The sequence below is a fragment of the Dromiciops gliroides genome, chromosome 1 (assembly GCF_019393635.1).
Source record: "Dromiciops gliroides isolate mDroGli1 chromosome 1, mDroGli1.pri, whole genome shotgun sequence".
Taxonomy (NCBI): domain Eukaryota; kingdom Metazoa; phylum Chordata; class Mammalia; order Microbiotheria; family Microbiotheriidae; genus Dromiciops; species Dromiciops gliroides.
Window position 1 is genome coordinate 263,581,023 of NC_057861.1, and position 19,160 is coordinate 263,600,182.

Genomic DNA, 19,160 nt, shown 5'->3' on the forward strand with positions numbered 1-19,160 from the left:
AAAATACCATAGAGGGAAAAGAAAAGAGGCATGAGAAAAGAGCATTGGGGGTTAGCAGGCATGACATAAATGAAGTTTCAAAAAAAAGAGAATGAGAAGGAGCAATAAGAACAGGTAAGAGAGAACATAGACAAAACAATGTCATGAAAATCTATAGAGAAGAGAGTTATAGGAAGTTATTGACGGACAGTAGTATCAAAGGCTGCAGAAATGTGAAGAAGAGTAAGAATTAAAAGGCATTTTAATCACCAGAAGGTGCCACCATGTTTGGACAAGAATATTGTTGCATTCTTAGTGATCAGCTTCACTTGAGGAAAGCATGGACCTGAAGAAAACCTATCGAGGCAAACTGCACACACCAACTAATATTTATAAGTTTATTAACAGTCAGCCCTAAGGTGGGGCAGTTTCATCCAGAACTTACTCTTTATGACTCAGCCTTACTTGGAAAACTGTTACGTTAGCTAAATTTAAAGCACCTGCTTCACCTCTCGCAGGCTGTGATACCTTATTTTATCCTTGTTGACATGTTTTTATAACCTTTTGCAGGTGGATGTGTTCAGAGTTGAAGCAGTAGATATTGGTCTTTTGCAAGCATTGGATGTGGTAAAAGGGAAAGGCCCTGACTGGCAGCTGGAGAAGATTACCGTGAGAGAGGCATCAATGGAAGGAAAAGAAATAGTGTTTCTAGCTCATAAATGGCTCAAAAGTGGAACAAACTCAGCAATTACATTGAATGTTACAGGTGACTTAAAAATAATTTCCTGCAGAAAATAATTCTTGTTACTGAATGCTAATAATTTTGTTGAATTTGTTTTGGAAAGGGAAATGATATAGGCAAACATTTTTGCTTCTCTTAAAGTACATTTGAACACTTTCCATTTTATGGAAAACATCAGTGTATTGTTTAGATTCAGCACAATGAACATGAGTGGAGTCAGCAAAGTTGGCTTTTATTTCCAGTTCTGGAGTTTGTTTACTAGATGAGCATGAAATTAAATAACCCCCCAAACAGCACTTAAAATCTTTTAACCTTAACTTCCTTATCTAAGCAATAGGAAGCCTATATAAGACCTGTTTTCACTTCAACCTCAAGAGATGGATTATGGGGCTTAATTGGATGATATATGGAAAGAATTTTGAATTTTTCAAGGAAACTCCCATTTAAAAATATCATGTGCAAGGATATATATATATATATATATATATATATATATATTGCTTCTTTTTTTCATCAGAATTATTTCATTGCTACAGGGAAAAATGAAGATATGTATAGTTATTTATTAGATATATTTAATAATCAAATAGCTACTACTTTAGTTTTCTTCTGAAATCATTGTCATGCCATTAAATTTCATGCATATATGAGAGTATTTTAATTGTATCATACTGTCTACACCCAAATAGGGACAAGATTTAGATCATTAAATTGTTCTCCCTCAATACTGTAGTCATAGTTTTATAGATTGTTAGTGCCAGAAGGTACCTTAGAGATCAAATCCAACCTCCATATTTTAGACATTGCCAACTCTGCATTTTTTTCCTACTTCTCCACCCATCCTGAGAATGATAGTTTGGTCTGCAGAGACTCCAAAGACATTTAAATTATTTCCTTATTTATGGTGGTCTATCCTTAACTTTATTGGTATATTTTAAAAGACTAAATCCCAGTACCATTTATTTAAAGAAAATTAAGTTGTGATCTTTGTACTATTAAAATAAAACTTAAATTACTTTTGAAAGTAGCTTAAGAAATAATTTTGATCTGAAAGTTATTATGTACTCCAGGAAAAAAAATACATTTTATGAACTTCTTGAATACAAAGAGCCTTCATTGACTTTAGCATGAAATCACAGAGGAAAGAGTTATATTTTATTTTATACAATTATATCTTGTTATGACTTAAGTAATTAGTTTGGCATTAAAAATATCTGATTAATTCAGACACATCCAAACCAGTGATCGCAGTAATTATGTAAATGAAGCATAAATAATTAAAAATGAAAAATAGTTGAGTGTCTAGATTCAAAGCTTTTCAAAATATTGTGTGTGTTCTAGGCCCAGCTCATTATGTGAACAGTGTCTAGGAGGGTAAGCCTAAGTAGAAAAATCACATTGTAGACTTCATGATTTAATCTTAATCTAAATGATGCTCCATTGCTTAACCACAAATGAATACAGATGCTCATTATCATTTAGACACTGTTTTGTGAAAACATTAATTTGGATTTCAATCTCCTTTTCAATTAGAAATCCAGGAAATCGGGCATGTGAATGCCTTGCCACCAGGAGGCCAGCAAATGAAGTCAGGTAATCCTCATGCCAATGTTGCCTATGTAAATACAACCCTATGGGAGCTACTTTATACCAAAGTGCTCAATTTTCTTTGCTACTACTGTACACATAAAGTTAGATTTCAGATAGTCAATCATCATACAGTAAGATTTAGAGCTAGAAAGAACAATGGAAATCACCTGACTTATCTTCTTTGTTTTTATGCCTGAGCAAACTGAGCTCCAGAGAAATCAAGGGACTTACATCAGGCCACACAAACAGGTAACAGGTAGCCAAGTAAGGATTTTTTTTTTTGGTGAGGCTATTGGGGTTAAGTGACTTGCCCAGGGTCACACAGCTACTAAGTGTCAAGTGTCTGAGGGTGCATTTGAACTCAGGTCCTCCTGAATCTAGAGGCAGTGCTTTATCTACTGCGACACCTAGTTGCCCCATCGAGTAAGGATTCTTATCAGTTTTTCTGTCTCTATAATATTAATAAAAATTTGATTATTTAAATGCCTCTACCTTTTCCAACTATATATATATCTGTGAGTCCAGGTTTTCTTCATATGTCATAATAATCTGAATACAGAAGCAAGTATAAGAATCCAGCTGTCTTCTATTAAACCAGACTTTAGAGATTTTCATCTATTTTTAATTTAATTTTTTTATTTTGAAAAATATACTTGTTTCTCATAAAATATGATATTTATGTGAACATATAATGGGTTTTTGTTATTTGCAAATAATTGCATGTTTGAAAAATTGTCTGTTTTAACCTCTAAAATAGTAAATGTTGATAGATATAAACAGGAGTGTGATGGTAAATGTTTAACTGGTTCCTCAGAGGGAAAATACACATACATACAATAATTTTTAAGTTTATTTGGCACTGTTGACATTAACTCCATCACTTTCTTAAGATTGGACACTAAACAAAACAATAAATCAAATGCTAATTTGGAACATTCATTGGCCAATTTCTGAGATGTACTTCTCATGATAAAAATGAAATAGTTGATTCTCATGAGACAAATCAAGATGGCTCCAGCATACCCCTGAACCCACATAAAAGATTTAGGGGTACTCAGTTTTTAAAGGGTATAAATGATTCTGAGATAAAAATGTTTGAGAATTGCTGCTCTACAGTTTTACTTAGAGACTGAAATATGCGTTCATTGAATATTAGCTAATCTGAGAACATTGTCTAAATCATTTGCTCCTATGATCCTATAATGAATGAAGGGTGAGGGAGTGAAATAAAGTAAAAATTCAGTTAGCTTTTATGAATTTTGCCTGGGCTATCAGTTTTATATGAAAATCACATTCTACTATAAAATTTACACTTATTTTATTCATATATAATTTGGTCAGAAGGCACATGGAAAATTTATCTGAAGCTTCAAGAAAAATCAGGTCAAGAATATGAATATATTGGGCCAAGTTTTCCTCATTTGGTTATGATTCTGTATGGGACTTATGGAAAGTCAAGCCCAATGACTCTTGAAAACAGGCTGCAAACACATGCTGAGGATACAGTAACATTTGAGGTAAGATAGAATGTAAACTTTGCCTTTTGCCACTCTTTAATTTTTAGATTATTCAGTTTAGACATTGACCTGCAGCATATTGAATATAAAATATTATAATCTTAACCAAATATGAATCATGCAATATCTGGTATTTCTACTTGTTATTTTATACTGCTTTATGTAGTATGTCAGGAATGATTTTTTCATCTTTGTGATAAAACTATGAATAGACTCTTCCAAATGAAATTAATTCAAAGATATACAATATGTTCCAACATTATTAATTACAGTTCATTATGTAATTTTAGGTAACGTTTAAGTGACTTTCATGTGCTCCAGTATACAAAAGACCCTTGAATATACATACATATATATATATATATATATATATATATCACAGAAATCAGTATCCTTTTTGGTATTAATTTGTTCCATTGCCTCCTAGGTATTCATGCCCTCTGATTTAGGAACTCTTTATAAAGTAAGGCTGGGTTTGGAGACTTTGCATTCCAGCACATCACAGCTGTCTGTTCATCACTTTAAAATGCAGAATAAAGCAACCTTGGATACCTTTAGTTGTTCTATAAATAAAACACTTCCTCTTTCTTTTAATGGAGATAGATGCATTGAGTTCCCTGTTGAGTGGCCATTAAAGGAAGCATTGTCTGGTAGGTATATATCTATCCATACTGAAGATGATGAATGATCCTGAAAACTAATGACTCCTAATATCACAATCATGGGGATTTTTTTTTTCTTAAAGTAGTACATTTTACTCTCTTTAAAAAAGTGATTTAATGAAACACTCTACAATTATAACTTGACTTGGCCCCAAAGAAGAGATGAGAAAATATACCTCCCTCCCTTTTTTGTGGAAGCAGAGTTGGGGTGGTCTATGGGTATGTAATATAGCATAGGGAGACAGATTTGGTTATGGATTAGTTAATTGTGCTAAATATTTTTTCCTCTTCCTTTTTCAGAAATGAAGGTGATATAAAAACAAAAAAAAATATTATATGTTAAAAATTCCCTTTCGAGTGATTTAAATCAAACTAAGTTTCCCAGATATATTTGTAGCATACTAGTATTCACTTTATTTCTGCTCTAGAGATTATGATTCTTTGTGAATGTAAGTTTTATGTTCGTTACTCGCCAATGATCCCTTATGCTTCAGTTGTTACATTCTCTTACATGGAATAAAAGGCTTTTATGTCCTTGGGCCCAAGATCCCACCCTTTGGATACCCCTTCCTGTGGGCAGGTATTGTAGAAATTGCCAAAAAATCTTCAAGAGAGTAGTTTGATACTGGACTAGAGAAAGCCTGAAACCTGAAATGCTTGTGAGAATTTCATTCTGTGTCCTCAATTTCTCATAGCAACTGGTACAGGCAGAGTTCAAAGTGAGCTCCTTCTATGTACTGTTGAGCAGACGCTAAAGTGTGAAACAGGCTTGTTTTTCTGTCAGGGTTGGGTCCTTCCTCCACTCCCTACCAGCCCCCCAATCCAAATTGATTTTATGCTTCCTGTTTTTCTTCAATTGACAAAAAAACAGCGCAAGTAACATGTTGTCTGTGGAAGGCTGCCAAAAAAGCAGTGTCCTTCAAGAAAAAAAAAATCACTCACTTGAAATTTCCAAATATAGTTCAAGGATGCTTCAGAAGCTTTTATTTCATTATGCTAATAATATGCTGTCATTAAGGTCCATTTGTTTGTCTATTGATTATTTAAGGAGGGTGTTCTGGCAGGATATTTGGGTGCTATGATTATTGACTGGTCTTCAGTGTATACTTAAGTGAGCAGCTCAGCTGCATAACTTGATATGTGTTACTGTGTTTTACCCCTTGTCTACTACAATAGATTCTGAGATGTGAATGTCCTTTTTAAATATTACTTTTCTGGGAGAATAGAAAAAAAATAAAATTAGAATTCATTTTTCTGTGTCCTCCATGAATCTTAGGCAGTTCTGACAAGCTATAGCTTTATTGGGGATGGGAAGGGAAAACAAAGAAACATTTATAAAGTGCTTACTATGTGCCAGGTACTCTTCTAAACACTGTTTACAAATATGGTATTGTTTAATCCTCACAACAATCTTGGGAGGTTGGTGCTATTATTACCCCTTGTTTTACAGAGAAAAATAGAGGATAAATGACTTACCCAGGGTCACACAATTGGTAAATGTCTGAGGCTACATTTGAACTCAGCACTTCCTGATCCCAGACCCAGCACACAATTACCAGATATTTCTATATAGCTCTATTATCTATATGTGTGTATCATCTATATTTATATCTACATATACTTATACATACATAGATTTATATCTATATCTATCTCCATCATAAATACTTTCTACATGCTTGTTGAATGATTGACAGAGTTTTACCTTTATCTCTATATTAGATCTTCTGCACAGCAAACAAATAGCTAAATTAGTTTATTCATGTTTTCACTCTAAACTTATAATCTCTCTATTTCTGAAGTAAGAGGGACAAGGAATTCCAGTGGAACTCTCAGAGTGGTTGCTCCATATGTTCACTAAGCATTGCAGATAGCATTCAAAGGCACAGCTATCACCATGAACTGTGTGCTCAGCACACAGTAGGTGTTCATTCCATGTTGGCAAACTATCATGAGCTCCAAAGAAAACATGGAAATCAATCAAGGATTATCTCTCTACCCCTCCCACTCTCTCACCTTCATAATAAAATAACTTCAGTGTCCAGGCTGACATATCTCTTAAATATTCAGGACTCATAATTGTACTGATTTAGAAAGTAGAATTCCTTGACTCAGATATTCTTTTTAGCTGTTAACCTATTTCTAAATGTGTCTTCTTCAGGAGAATGCGTTATAACATAGCTTTTTCCTAATTCTCCATTCACATATTATTATGGTTTAACTTTCTTTTATATAAGAGAAAGGGACATTTTAGTTCTTCATGTAGTTATTAACTGCATTCTATCTGCCAAATGTGGCCAATATTTTTTGCTGTCATCTTTAATGCTACAACTTGAATTTCAATTAAACCCTTTGATCCTTTATTTTTTCCCTCTCTAAGACCCTTTTCGTCTCCAAATCTCTTCCAATATTTTCCCCCATTCTATTTTCATTTCTTCTGGGCCTTTTTTTTCAAATAATATGCAGATTTCAAGATTTTTTTGGTAATATTTTGACTTAGAAATTTTTCTCCAATCTTTCATTTCCTCCCTCCTTCCAAGGTGAGTTAGCAATCTGATATAGGTTATACATTACAATCATATTAAACATATTTCCACATTATTCATGTTGTAAGAGAAGAGTCCGAACAAGAGGGAAAAAAACAAAAGAAAGATGAAACAACAACAAATACAAAAAAGCAACAACAAAAGTGAAAATAGTATTCCTCAATCTGCATTCAGACTTCATAGTTATTTTATCTGAATGTGGAGAGCATTTTCCTTCATAAATCTTTTGACATTGGATTGGATCCAATTGTATTGGATCCTTGTATTGCTGAGAAGAGCTAAGTCTATCACAGTTGATGATCACACAATGTTGTTGATATTGGGTACAGTGTTCTCTTGGTTCTGATCATTTCACTCAGCATCTTGTAAGTTTTTCCAAGTGTTTTCTAAAATCTGCCTGTTTATCATTTCTTATAGCACAATTATATTCCATTACATTCACATACCACAACTTGTTTAGCCACTCTCCAATTGATGAACATCCTTTCAATTTCCAATTCTTTGCTACCACAAAAAAGAAATATTTTTGTACATGTGGTTGCTTTTCTCTTTTTTATGATGTCTTTGGGATATAGACCTAGTAGTGGTATTGCTGGGTCAAAGGGTATGCATGCCTTTTGGGCATGGTTCCAAATTGCTCTTCAGAATGGTTGAATCCATTCACAACTCCACCAACAATGCATTATTGTTCTAATTTTCCCACATTTACCATTTTCCTTTTTTGTCATATTAGCCAGTTGGATAGGCATGAGTTCATACTTCAGCATAGTTTAATTTTCATTTCTCTAATCATTAATGATTGAGAACATTTTTTCATATGACTATAGACAGTTTTGATTTTTTTCATCTCAAAACTGCCTGTTCATAGCTTTTGACCATTTCTCATTTGGGGAATGACTAGTACTCTTATATATTTGATTCAATTCTCTACATATTTTAGATATGAGGTCTTTATTAGAGACACTGGCTATGAAAATTGTTCCATAGCTTTCTGCTCCCTTCTAATCTTATATGCAGTGATTTTGTTTGTGCAAAACATTTTTAATTGAATGCAATCAAAGTGATCCATTTTGCATTTCATAAGGTTCTCTATCTTATCGTTGGTCATAAATTTTCCACCTCTCCACAAATCTGACAAGTAAACTATTCCTTTTTTTTTTTCTAATTTGCTTATGGTATCACCCTTTATGTCTAGATCACGTACCCATTTTGACTTTGGTGTAAGGTGTAAGATATTGTTCTATGCTGCATTTCTGTCACACTCTTTTCCAGCTTTCCCAGCAGTTTTTGTTAAATAGTGAGTTTTTATCCCTGAGGCTACAGTCTTTGGTTTCCTCAAACAGGAAATTTCTATTTTCACTTATTGCTATGTTTCATTTACTATTGTGTTACTATTCCACTGATCCATCACTCTATGTCTTAGCCAGTACCAAAAAATTTTGATGGTTGCTGCTTTGTAATATAGTTTTAGAAATAGAACAGCTAGGCTACCTTCCTTCGCATTTTTCATTAATTTACCTGATATTCTTGACCTTTTGTTCTTTCAGATGAATTTTATTATTTTTTTCTAGTTCTACAAAATAATTTTTATTAGTTTGATTGGTATGGCACTGATTAAGTAAATAAATTTAGGTAAAATTTTCATTTTTATTTTATTAGCATGGCCTGCCCATGAGCAATTTATATTTTTTCCATTTCTTTAGTTCTAATTTTATTTGTGTAAAAAATATTTTGTAATTATTTTCACATAGTTCATGGGTTTCCCTTGGCAAGTAGACTCCCAAATATTTTATGTTGTCTATAGTTATATTAAATATAATTTCCCTTTCTATTTCTTGTTGCTAGACTTTGTTGGTCACATATAGAAATAATTTATGTGGGTTTATTTTTTATCCTGCAAATTTGCAAAAGTTGTCAATTGGTTCAAATAGTTCTTAGTTGATTCTTTAGGATTCTCTAAGCATACCATAATATCATCTGCAAAGAGTCATAATTTGGTTTCCTCCTTGCCTATTCTAATCCCTTCAATTTCATTTTCTTCTCTGATAGTGGTGATAATGGACTTCCTTGTTTCACCCTGATATATTTTTTTTTTAGTGAGGCAATTGGGGTTAGGTGACTTGCCCAGGATCACACAGCTAGTAAGTGTTAAGTGTCTGAGGCCAGATTTGAACTCAGGTACTCCTGACTCCAGGGCCGGTGTTCTATCCACTGTGCCACCTAGCTGCCCTGTTTCACCCTGATCTCACTGGGCATGCTTCTAACTTATCTCCATTACATATAATGCTTGCTGGTGGTTTTAGATAGATACTGTTTATCATCTTAAGGAAACATCCATTTATTCCTATCCTCTGTAGTGTTTTGTTTTTATTTTTGTTTTGTGAGGCAATTAGGGTTAAGTGACTCGCCCAGGGTCACACAGCTAGAAAGTGTCAAGGGTCTGAAGCTGGATTTGAACTCAGGTCCTCCTGGATGCAGGGCCAGTGGCACTGTGCCACATAGCTGCCCCCTCTATAGTGTTTTTAATAGAAATGCATGCTGTATTTTGTACCAAATTTTTTCTGCATCTATTGAGATAATCATATATTTTTGATTAGTTTTGTTATTGATGTGGATGATTATGTTAATAGTTTTCCTAATATTGAACTAGCCCTGAATTCCTGGTATAAATCCCACCTAGTCATGGTATATTTTCCTGGTGATGCATTGCTATAATCTCTTTGTTAATATTTTATTCAGATTTTTTGCATCAATATTCATTAAGGAAATTCGTCTATAATTTTTTCTCTGTTTTTGCTCTTCTTGGTTTAGGATTAAGCACCATAATTGTCTCTTGAGTACTTGTCTCTCCTGGCTCTATTTTCCAGGTCAATTGTCTTTCAAATGAAATATTTCACATTATCTTCTATTTGTTTATTCTTTTTATTCTGTTTGACTGATTCCTAGTATCTCATGAAGTCATTAGTTTCTATCTGTCCAATTAAAATTTTTAGGGCATTGTTTTCTTCAGTAAATGTTGCACCTCCTTTTCTATTTGGACAAAACAATTTTTTAAGGAATTGTTTTCTTCAGTCAATCTTTGTGCTTCCTTTTCCAAGCTGCTGATTCTTTTTTCATAATTTTCTTGTGTTGCTTTCATTTCTCTCCCCATTTTTTCTTCTACCTCTCTCAATTGATTTTTAACATCCTTTTTGAGCTCTTCCAAGAAGGCTTTTTGTTCTTGAGACCTATTCATCTTCTGTCTTGAGGCTTCACATGTAGGCAATTTGAGAGTATTTTCCTCATCTGAGTTTGGTTTAGCTTTTCCTTGTTGACACAGAAGCTCTCAATGGTGAGAGCTCTTTTTGTTTCTTGCTCATATTGCAGCTTATTATTATAATTTTTTTAAGTTGAGGTATTTTCCTGGTGCATAAGGGTCATTGTTTCAAGCTTCTTACACTGTGGAATAGGGACTGTGTCACTGGCTTTCTACTCTGAAGCTTCTATGGCTTGTGGATTTGTCCCCACTTTAGGCTTGCTCCAGGTGCTAGGATGGCCAGGGCCAGTCACGCCTGTCCCATGGGTGCTCCTCCAGCTGGCAGCCTACCTTCTCTGCTGGGGCTGGTGGATCTCACAACTGGTCCACTGTGCCACCATCTGGCTGAGCCAGGATCAAGGGGCTTCAGTTGCTCTGCTGTGACTATGAGCTTCCTGCTGACTTGCCAAGAACCCCTGCATGCTGCACTTTGCTGTCTGAGCTGTGCTGCACTTCCCTTTTGACTGAGTGAGACCAACCTTTCCTGAAGTCTTCTAAATTATCTCAAGTTGGAAGATTGTGTCTCTATGTCTTTTTGTAGTCTCTAGTTTAAGAATCCATTTAGAAATTTGATTTAATGTTGTTTTTGAGGGAAACCTGGGAGAGTTCAGCCAACTTCCTGGCTTCTCTCCGCCTTCTTGGCTCCACCCACCACAATAACTGTCTCATAAAATCTCTTTGATCCTTTATTTTTCCTTCTCTAAAACCTTTTTACTCTCCAGATCTCTTCCCATATATTCTCCTCTCTATTACCAGACTTCTAGTCCTTTAAAATTCTGTGCTACATTATCTAAATCATTGTTCCAAGAAGGGACTTGGGAACAAGTCTCTCCCACTTTCCAGCCAAGAGCATTCAGGACCTTTTTTCAGCTACTGCAGTGTATTGTTCTAGGCTAATGTTAGCATATTTGTTAACATGGAAATGACTTTTCAGGTGGAGGCATCAAGGTAGCAGAGAGTAGAAAAGGAGGGGGGGTACTTAATGAGGACTAACAGGCATGTAGAGTTGGTCAGGGGAAGCATTTCTAGCTTAACACAATCATACAAATCCATCAATAATAATTCTTATAAGTTGAGGTTATAACCGTAGGGAAGGGCAGCTGGTTGTCCAGTGGATAGACCAGTGGCTCTGCAATCAGGAAGACCTGAGTTCAAATTCAGCCTCTGACACTTGATACTTAAAAGCTGTGAATTCCTGGGCAAGTAACTTAAAATTTATTGCCTCAAAAATCTGGGGTGATCTCCAGTTGCCCTGATATATATATCTTACCATTGGACCCAGATGGCTCTGGAGGAGAGAATGGGACTGGTGACTTTGCACAGCCCTCCCTCACCTAAATCCAATTCACGGCAAGTCATGACATCACCTCCCAATGTCATAATTCTCTTTGAAAATTAAGAAAGCAACAACATAACCCTAGGTATACACAGAAAAATGAATGTAAATGAAAATGGAATTAAAGCATTTATGCCAGTGTCAGTAGTGGATCTGCCTACCAGAATAAAAAGGCCATCCTCCTGAAAAAAAGGCTGGGGTAGAGGACAGAGGAACAGAGGAGGCAGGTAGGAAGAGGATCAAATCTCATCTGACATCCTTTGACCACCAGGGTTGAGAAAGGAGATTAAGGAGAGAGTATGGCCGATGGAAATCTTTTCTGTATTCTTCCTAATCCTGATTTAGTCAAACAATATATAATTCCATTCTTGCTTACTAAATTATCTGTAGCCTTCTCCTCAGCTTTTCTAATGAGTGGAGGCAAAATTAACATTTCTGCACTTGAATGTTGTTTTTGTCAAATATGATGGTTACTTTGGGGTTTGAAGTACTTTCCTGGTTTAATAAAGGTGGTTTGCCATTTCTGCTGTGGAAAGCTGTCTCCTCAACCCAGTGATTTGAGCCACATTTCTCTTTTTTTTATGACTTATTTTATTGGCAGAAGTAGTTTTTTAGGAAAGGAAAACATTTTTTCTCACCCCACCCTTTCCAAATACTTGTAAGAGAGATACCAACTGATCACATATTAGGAGCCCCTTATTATATTATGCATATATGTCTTGCTATTCAAAATTACTCTCTTTTCTGTCTTCTACATATCTTTATTTAGCCACTGAGTCCCAACTCTGTCTTTTGAACTTACTTTTCTCTCCTCTTCTTTCATCTCTTTTCTTCAAAATCATGCTTTCCTCTGAAATACTTAAAGGATTGTGATTTCAAAACTTCTACAGTCTTTTTACACTATTGATTATTTTCAGCTATTAATTTGCACAAATTATTATATGATAAAACAATATGAAATACCAGCCTGAACATTACAAGAGTTCATTGAATTTTATGACTACAGTTAAAAATCCATAAAATTCTCAGAAGTTGTAAGTTTGTATGCCATTTATTATAGAATTAAGATTTGTATGACCTAAAGTTAGGCCTTTCTTAGAAAGAAAAAAATGTTTCCCCAAAGACTCAAAAATCAAAATATGCTTTATTTTATATAAAACAATTATATCATCATTATTTCAGAATCTGTTATTCTTCAAACATTGTCTAGAAACTATGAATATTCATACCTTATAGGCCGTTAAAATAAAGATAGATTTGGTTTGAGGGATGGAGCCAAGATGGCAGAGGAGAGGCTGTGATTCCAGCAAGCTATAGATAAACCAGTCCACTCACTCCCAAATAATGCCATTAAAAAACAAAAACAGAGCAGCCTAACTCACTTAAGAACAGAGTGAGACTATTTTCCAGCCAAAGACAGCAATTGGCATCACCTGCTGTTCAAGCTGATAGAGGAGCTCAGAGCATGGTCTGGACCCAGCCAAGAACAGACAGTGCTTCCAGCTGCTCAGAGTCTTCAGCACCAGCAGCTTTTTCTGAGACTCAGCTCATGGACCAGGGCATTTGGTGGTTGCCTGGGATGAATTGACTGCAGTCTCTGCTGGAGTTGGGGAGAAGTGCCTTGATTCTGAACCAGTGGCCTGAACCAAGTGGTGGCAGCCCAGTGGGAGAGGGGCACAGACACTCCAAGCTTCTGACCATAGAGAATCAGATTTCAATCAGACATCTGCTTCTGGGTTGAAATGAGTAGGCAAAAAAGACCTCAGACAATAGACAGCTTTTTGGGGGAAGGAGTAGACCAGAATCCACCCTCAGAAGAAGATAATAATAAAGTAAAAGCTCCAACATCCAAAGCTTCTAAGAAAAATGTGAAATGGTCTAAGGCTATAGAAGAACTCAAAAGAGACTTTGGAGAGAAAGTAGGAGAGATAGAAGGAAGATTTAGAGACGGAGGAAATAATGGAAAGAGAAAGGAGGGCAATGCAGGAGAGTCATGAGAAAAAGGTCAATAGTTTGAAACGCCAAATGGTAAAGGAGATACAAAAGCTCTCTGAAGAAAAGAATTGCTTAAGAATTAGGACTGAACAAATGGAAGCTAGTGACTTTATGAGAAACCAAGATACAGTAAAGCAAATCAAACTGAGTAAAAAAATAGAGGACAATATGAAATATCTCCTTGGAAAAACAGCTGACCTGGAAAACAGATCCAGGAGAGATAATTTGAAAATCACTGGACTACCTGAAAGCCATGATCCACAAAGAGCCTTAACATCATCTTCTAAGACATTATCAAGGAAAATGCCCTGATATTCTAGAAGGAGAAGGTAAAATAGAAATTGAAAGCATTCACTGATTACCTCCTGAAAGAGATCCCAAAAGGAAAATTTCCAGGAATACTATTGCCAAATTCCAGAGATCCCAGGTCAAGGGGAAACTATTGTATGCAGCTAGAAAAAAAAGAATTCAAATACTCTGGAACTACAGTAAGGATAACATAAGATCTAGCAGCATCTACTTTAAAGGACTGGAGGGCATGGAATATGGCATTCCAGAGGGCAAAGGAACTGGGACTATAGCCAAAAATTACCTACTGAGCAAAACTGAGTATAATCTTTCAGGGGGGAAAATGGGACTTTAATGAAAAAGAGGACTTTCAGGCATTCATGATGAAAAGACCTGAATTAAATAGAAAATTTGACTTTCAAATACAAGACCCTAGAGAAGCATAAAAAGGTAAGCAGGAAAAAGAAATCATGAAGGATATTAAAAGATTAAATTGTTTACATTCCTACATGGGAAGATAATACTTCTAGCAAGGGCACATGTGTGAATTGAATATGAAAGGATGATATCTGTAAAGCATTTATTTTCTGTTTATCCTTGTTTTTTTGTTTTCTGGGGCAGGCAGGGTGGGGTAGCTTATGTCGGGGGCTAGATGTGGGCTCTTGGCCTCCTGGGTCCAGGGCTGGTGCTTTGTCCACTATGTAACCTAACTGACCCATGAGGATATGTTCAAAATAAAGTTAAAGGGTAAAAGGAATGCACTGAAAGAAATGGAAAGGAAGAGGTGGATTGGGGAATAGTAGTTTACATAAAAGAACCAAGAAAAAGTCTTTAGAGTAGAGAGGAAGATGGGGAAGGAGCCGAGGAGTGAGTGAGCCTTACTCTCATCAAAATTGGCTCAAAGAGGGAATAACATACACACTCATGAGGGTATAGTAATATATCTTGCCCTGTGGGAAAGTGGGAGGCAAAGGGGATAAGGGGTTTGGAGAGGCAATGGAAGGAAGGACAGACTGGGGGAGAGGGCACTAAAAAGCAAAACACTTTCGAGGAGGGATAGGGTGAAGGAAGATAGAAAATAGAGTAAATATCAAGAGGAAGGATTAAGATAAAATGTAATACAGTTAACAATAGCAACTATGAAAGAAATGATGAGCAGGATGCTATCAGAGGGACATAAGAAAAATGCAGACCATCAATAGAGATGGAACTGATCGTAGCTGAATATAGTTTTAAGTATAATTTTATTTGTTAGCTTCTCTTTCTAAAGGTCTTTTGTCTATTTTGTTTCACAACCTGACTAATGTGACAATGTTTTGCATAACTGCACATGTATGACTTATTTCATAGGGAGGGATGAGGAGGAAGAGGAGAAAATTTAGAATGCAAAATTTTTTTTAATCAATATGAAAAGTAGTGATGAGAAGGAGGAGTTTAGAGAAACCTAGAAGGACTTACATGAACTGATGCTAACTGAGAGGAGCAGAACCAGGAGAATATTGTGTACAGTAAAAGCAACATTATGTGATGAACAATGGTGATAGACTTGGCTCTTTTTAGCAATGCAATGATCCAAAACAATTTCAAAGAACTTCATAATAAAACATGTTCTCAATATCCAGAAAAAAGAACTGTGGTTTATGAATTCAATTTGAACCTTACTGTTTCTACTTTTGGGCTGTTTTTTTTCCAATTCTTTTATGAGGTTGTTCCCTTGTGATCTGACTCTTCTTTCACAATATGACTAATGCAGAAATATGTTTAATGTGATTGCTCATATATAACCTATATTAGATTGCTTTCTGTCTTGGGGATGGGGGAGGGAAGGGAGGATAGGAGAAAAATTTGGAACAAAAAATTCTATGAAAAGAAATGTTGAAAACTATCCTTATATGTAATTGGAAAGTAATAAAATACTGAACAAAAAAAAAGAATAGGTACACAGAGGAAAAAGAGAAAATAGAGTAATTTTTAATATAATAAAAGATTGATTTTAGGAAAAAATATATTTTTCATTTGTTGATATATTGCTGTTGTGTTAGTATCATTGTTAAGCATTTCATATGCACTGAGGAATTGAAATTGCAACAAAGACTGGGAATATAAAACGACTTCATTTCATTGATACAGTTGGATATGTTCACCCATTCATTATGATGTACCTTGCCTCAAAAAAACACTAACCCAACCATCATATTTTAACAGCATGTTTGTAAAAGGCATGTTTATTGCAATAACCACACTGTTTTCTTCTTGTCATGTGGCAGTGGTTAGATATCAGGTGACAGTCTTCTCGAGCAATTTTTTCCACTTGAAGAGTTTAGTTCACATCAATATCTGCATCTTTGGAAACAATGGAGACACAGGAGATCGAGCCTTGCTTCTCCCTATTGAGGATTCACAACAGCAGAAAGATGACAAAGAGGTAGCTTACATTTTCTCATTTCAAAAAGTTTTCTATCAAAGGAATGCCCCTCAATTGGGCAATGGCTAAACAAAATGTGGTATATGATGGTGAGGGAATACTATTGTGCTAAAAGAAATGACAAATAGGATGATTTCAGAAAGGCCTGGAAAGACCTTTATGAACTGATGTATAGTGAAGTGAGCAGAATGAGGAAAACATTGTGCACAGTGACAGCAATATTGTTTGATGAAGAACTATGAATGACTTAACTATTCTCAGCAATACAATGATTCAAGACAATACCCAAGGACTAATGATGAAGCATACTATGCACCTCCAAAGAACTGATATTGATTGAACACAGTCCTAAGCATGCTATTTTTCACTTTTTTCATTTTTTCTTTTATTTGTTTAATCATACAAAATGATTGTTATGGCAATGTTTTACATAATTGGATATGTATAATCTATATCTGATTGCTTACAGCCTCAGGGAGGGGTGACAGGAGGGAAGGAAGGAGGGATAACATTTGGAACTCAAAATTTAAAGACAGGATTATTTACTGAGAAAAAAAAGTTTTCAAATTTTAACTTTTATTAGTTGATTACTTATAATTTTTGTGTATGTGTCTAGTCTTTTGCCCTGGAGGCTGTTGATCTGGGAGAACTGCAGCATGCTAACCTCTCCTTTAGCAGTTTAACAAGTAAGTCTTGTTTTTGCCTTTCTCATAGAGACTGCCAATAAAGTTTTTTTGTTTGTTTGTTTGTTTTGTTTTGGGGGGGCGGGGCAATGAGGGTTAAGTGACTTGCCTAGGGTCACACAACTAGTAACTGTCAAGTGTTTGAAGCTGGATTCAAACTCAGGTCCTCCTGAATCCAGGGGCAGTGCTTTATCCACTACACCACATTTTTTGTTGTTGTTGTTTTGCCAATAAGTTTTTGATTGAGTTTTGGGGCATGAAAGAAATCTACATTCAGGCCTTCTTTCCAGAATGTAGGGACAGTTTTTACTTAGAGGAGGCAATTGTCCAGTACATATGGAATGATTCTAGCATCTAATTCCTGTGATTCCTGGCCCCAAATATGTACACTCAGCCCAAATAATGGTTAGTCAAGGAGGGGCATCTTCCCACAAAGCATTCCTACTTCTATGGGGCTAAAGCATATTAAAGTTAATGTGGCTATGTCTTTCAATTATTTGGCAGTTTCAAAACAAGAGCAGAGGTGTCCAGCATATACTGGTTATTCTTTTTTATTATTTGAAAGTGGTCCTTGTAGAGGGGAGAATTTTAAAGAGAAATTAGAACCAAAACATCCACTTCCTCTTCAGAACCAAAGGGTACTTAACTAGCAACTTTCTGAGCATGAAGAGTCTGTTTTTTGAATGCCTATAGAAGCCAAGTTATTGACTAACTTTAGGGATTGTAACCATGTCTCCCTTTTCCTAGAAGATAATGAAATTGAAAACCATTTTGTGAATAAGTACTCATTTTAGTGATGTTTCTAGTCAGTATAGGGAATCAAGTTGTTAGCTACGTTGAAAACAAAGTTCTGAGTCCTTAAATGTCTCCATTACAACTAGAAATGGTTATCATGGCATTATTATAAATTTTTAATTAAAATTACACATTGAGGCTTACATAAAAAGTCTAGGTTATATTGAGGGAACCAAAAGGTTCTTGAAGATTCCTGAGTACCAGACTCTTGTGTTGCATTTTGGTTACCTGAGAACACTACATAACAACTACTTAACGATAAAATCCAGCAGTGGATGTAGGATGTGTTATTCAAGTGTATTCTGTGTTCTTTCTCTTTGCAGGCTGCGAGTTAGATGTGAAAGCATTGCATCTGATGGAGGCATTAAAGAGAGAGCCTATTTATGTATTTGAAGTGAATCAGTAAGTTTGATCCTTAAAATTAATGGTGGCTGTGTGCTGATATATAAGCCATCTGTTATTTAGGGCATTGGGAAAAGGAACATTTAGCAAATTTGTAAATTTCTTATTTTTTCTTATACATGCCAAGGAAGCAAGCTGGTATAAGCAAGGTCAGGCTGTCTCCATAAAGCAGGCCAGGCTGATTCCCATGATGCAAGGCCATGAGGAAGAGTTTCTGTGGGGGATGGGGAGCTGGTAGACCACTGCTGCTATCTCCCAGTCTCCTGGAAAAGGGCAGAAAATGCAAGTCCCTGTAAAATCAATAAGGCAAATGGTTAATTGCTCTCAGAGGAACTCTGATTTTTTTTTTATCTTAGGGGCACAAGAGATATAAATTGCAGGTGCTTTAGAAAGGAAAAAAAAAATCCCCTTCCCTATCCCATGACAGAAATATTCAGGACCTGTTTTGGTTTTCTCTTTATGGCCCCAGTGCTTAGCATAGTGCCTGCACATTGTAAATGACTAATAAATGAATGCTGATTGATTGAGTGATGAATACTATGGCCTTACCACAGAACCTTGAGTACAGGAAAGGGTTAGGGACCAACAGCAAGAAAAATGGATTGAATTAATGAATGAAGCTACAGGTTTTTTTATTTGTTGTTTTTTTTTTAAGAGGAGGGTATACTGTTTAGTATGATCTGTGGCAAGAAGAAGTAAATATTTTTTTTTAATTTAAAAAGTTGCTATTTATTTATTTATTATATAAAAGTATTTTATTATTTTCCAGTTACATGTGGAGATAGTTTTCAGCATTTGTTTATATAAGATTTTCAATTTCAAATTTTTCTCCCTCTCTCCCCTCCCTCCCCACCCTAGACAGCAGGTAATCCGATATAGATTTTATATATGTGTATATATATATA

The 19,160-nt window shown here is 35.4% G+C and overlaps 1 protein-coding gene across 1 annotated transcript in view; it reads left to right on the forward strand.

The window, feature by feature from the left end:
• RP1 (RP1 axonemal microtubule associated) overlaps positions 1-19,160 on the forward strand; it is a 715,393-nt gene that overhangs the window by 671,988 nt on the left and 24,245 nt on the right. Inside the window, exons 49-55 of the mRNA XM_043976222.1 lie at positions 550-745; positions 2,255-2,314; positions 3,653-3,828; positions 4,256-4,478; positions 16,218-16,375; positions 16,992-17,061; positions 18,177-18,255. Coding sequence (XP_043832157.1) covers positions 550-745; positions 2,255-2,314; positions 3,653-3,828; positions 4,256-4,478; positions 16,218-16,375; positions 16,992-17,061; positions 18,177-18,255 — 962 coding nt within the window. The remainder of the gene's footprint in view (positions 1-549; positions 746-2,254; positions 2,315-3,652; positions 3,829-4,255; positions 4,479-16,217; positions 16,376-16,991; positions 17,062-18,176; positions 18,256-19,160) is intronic.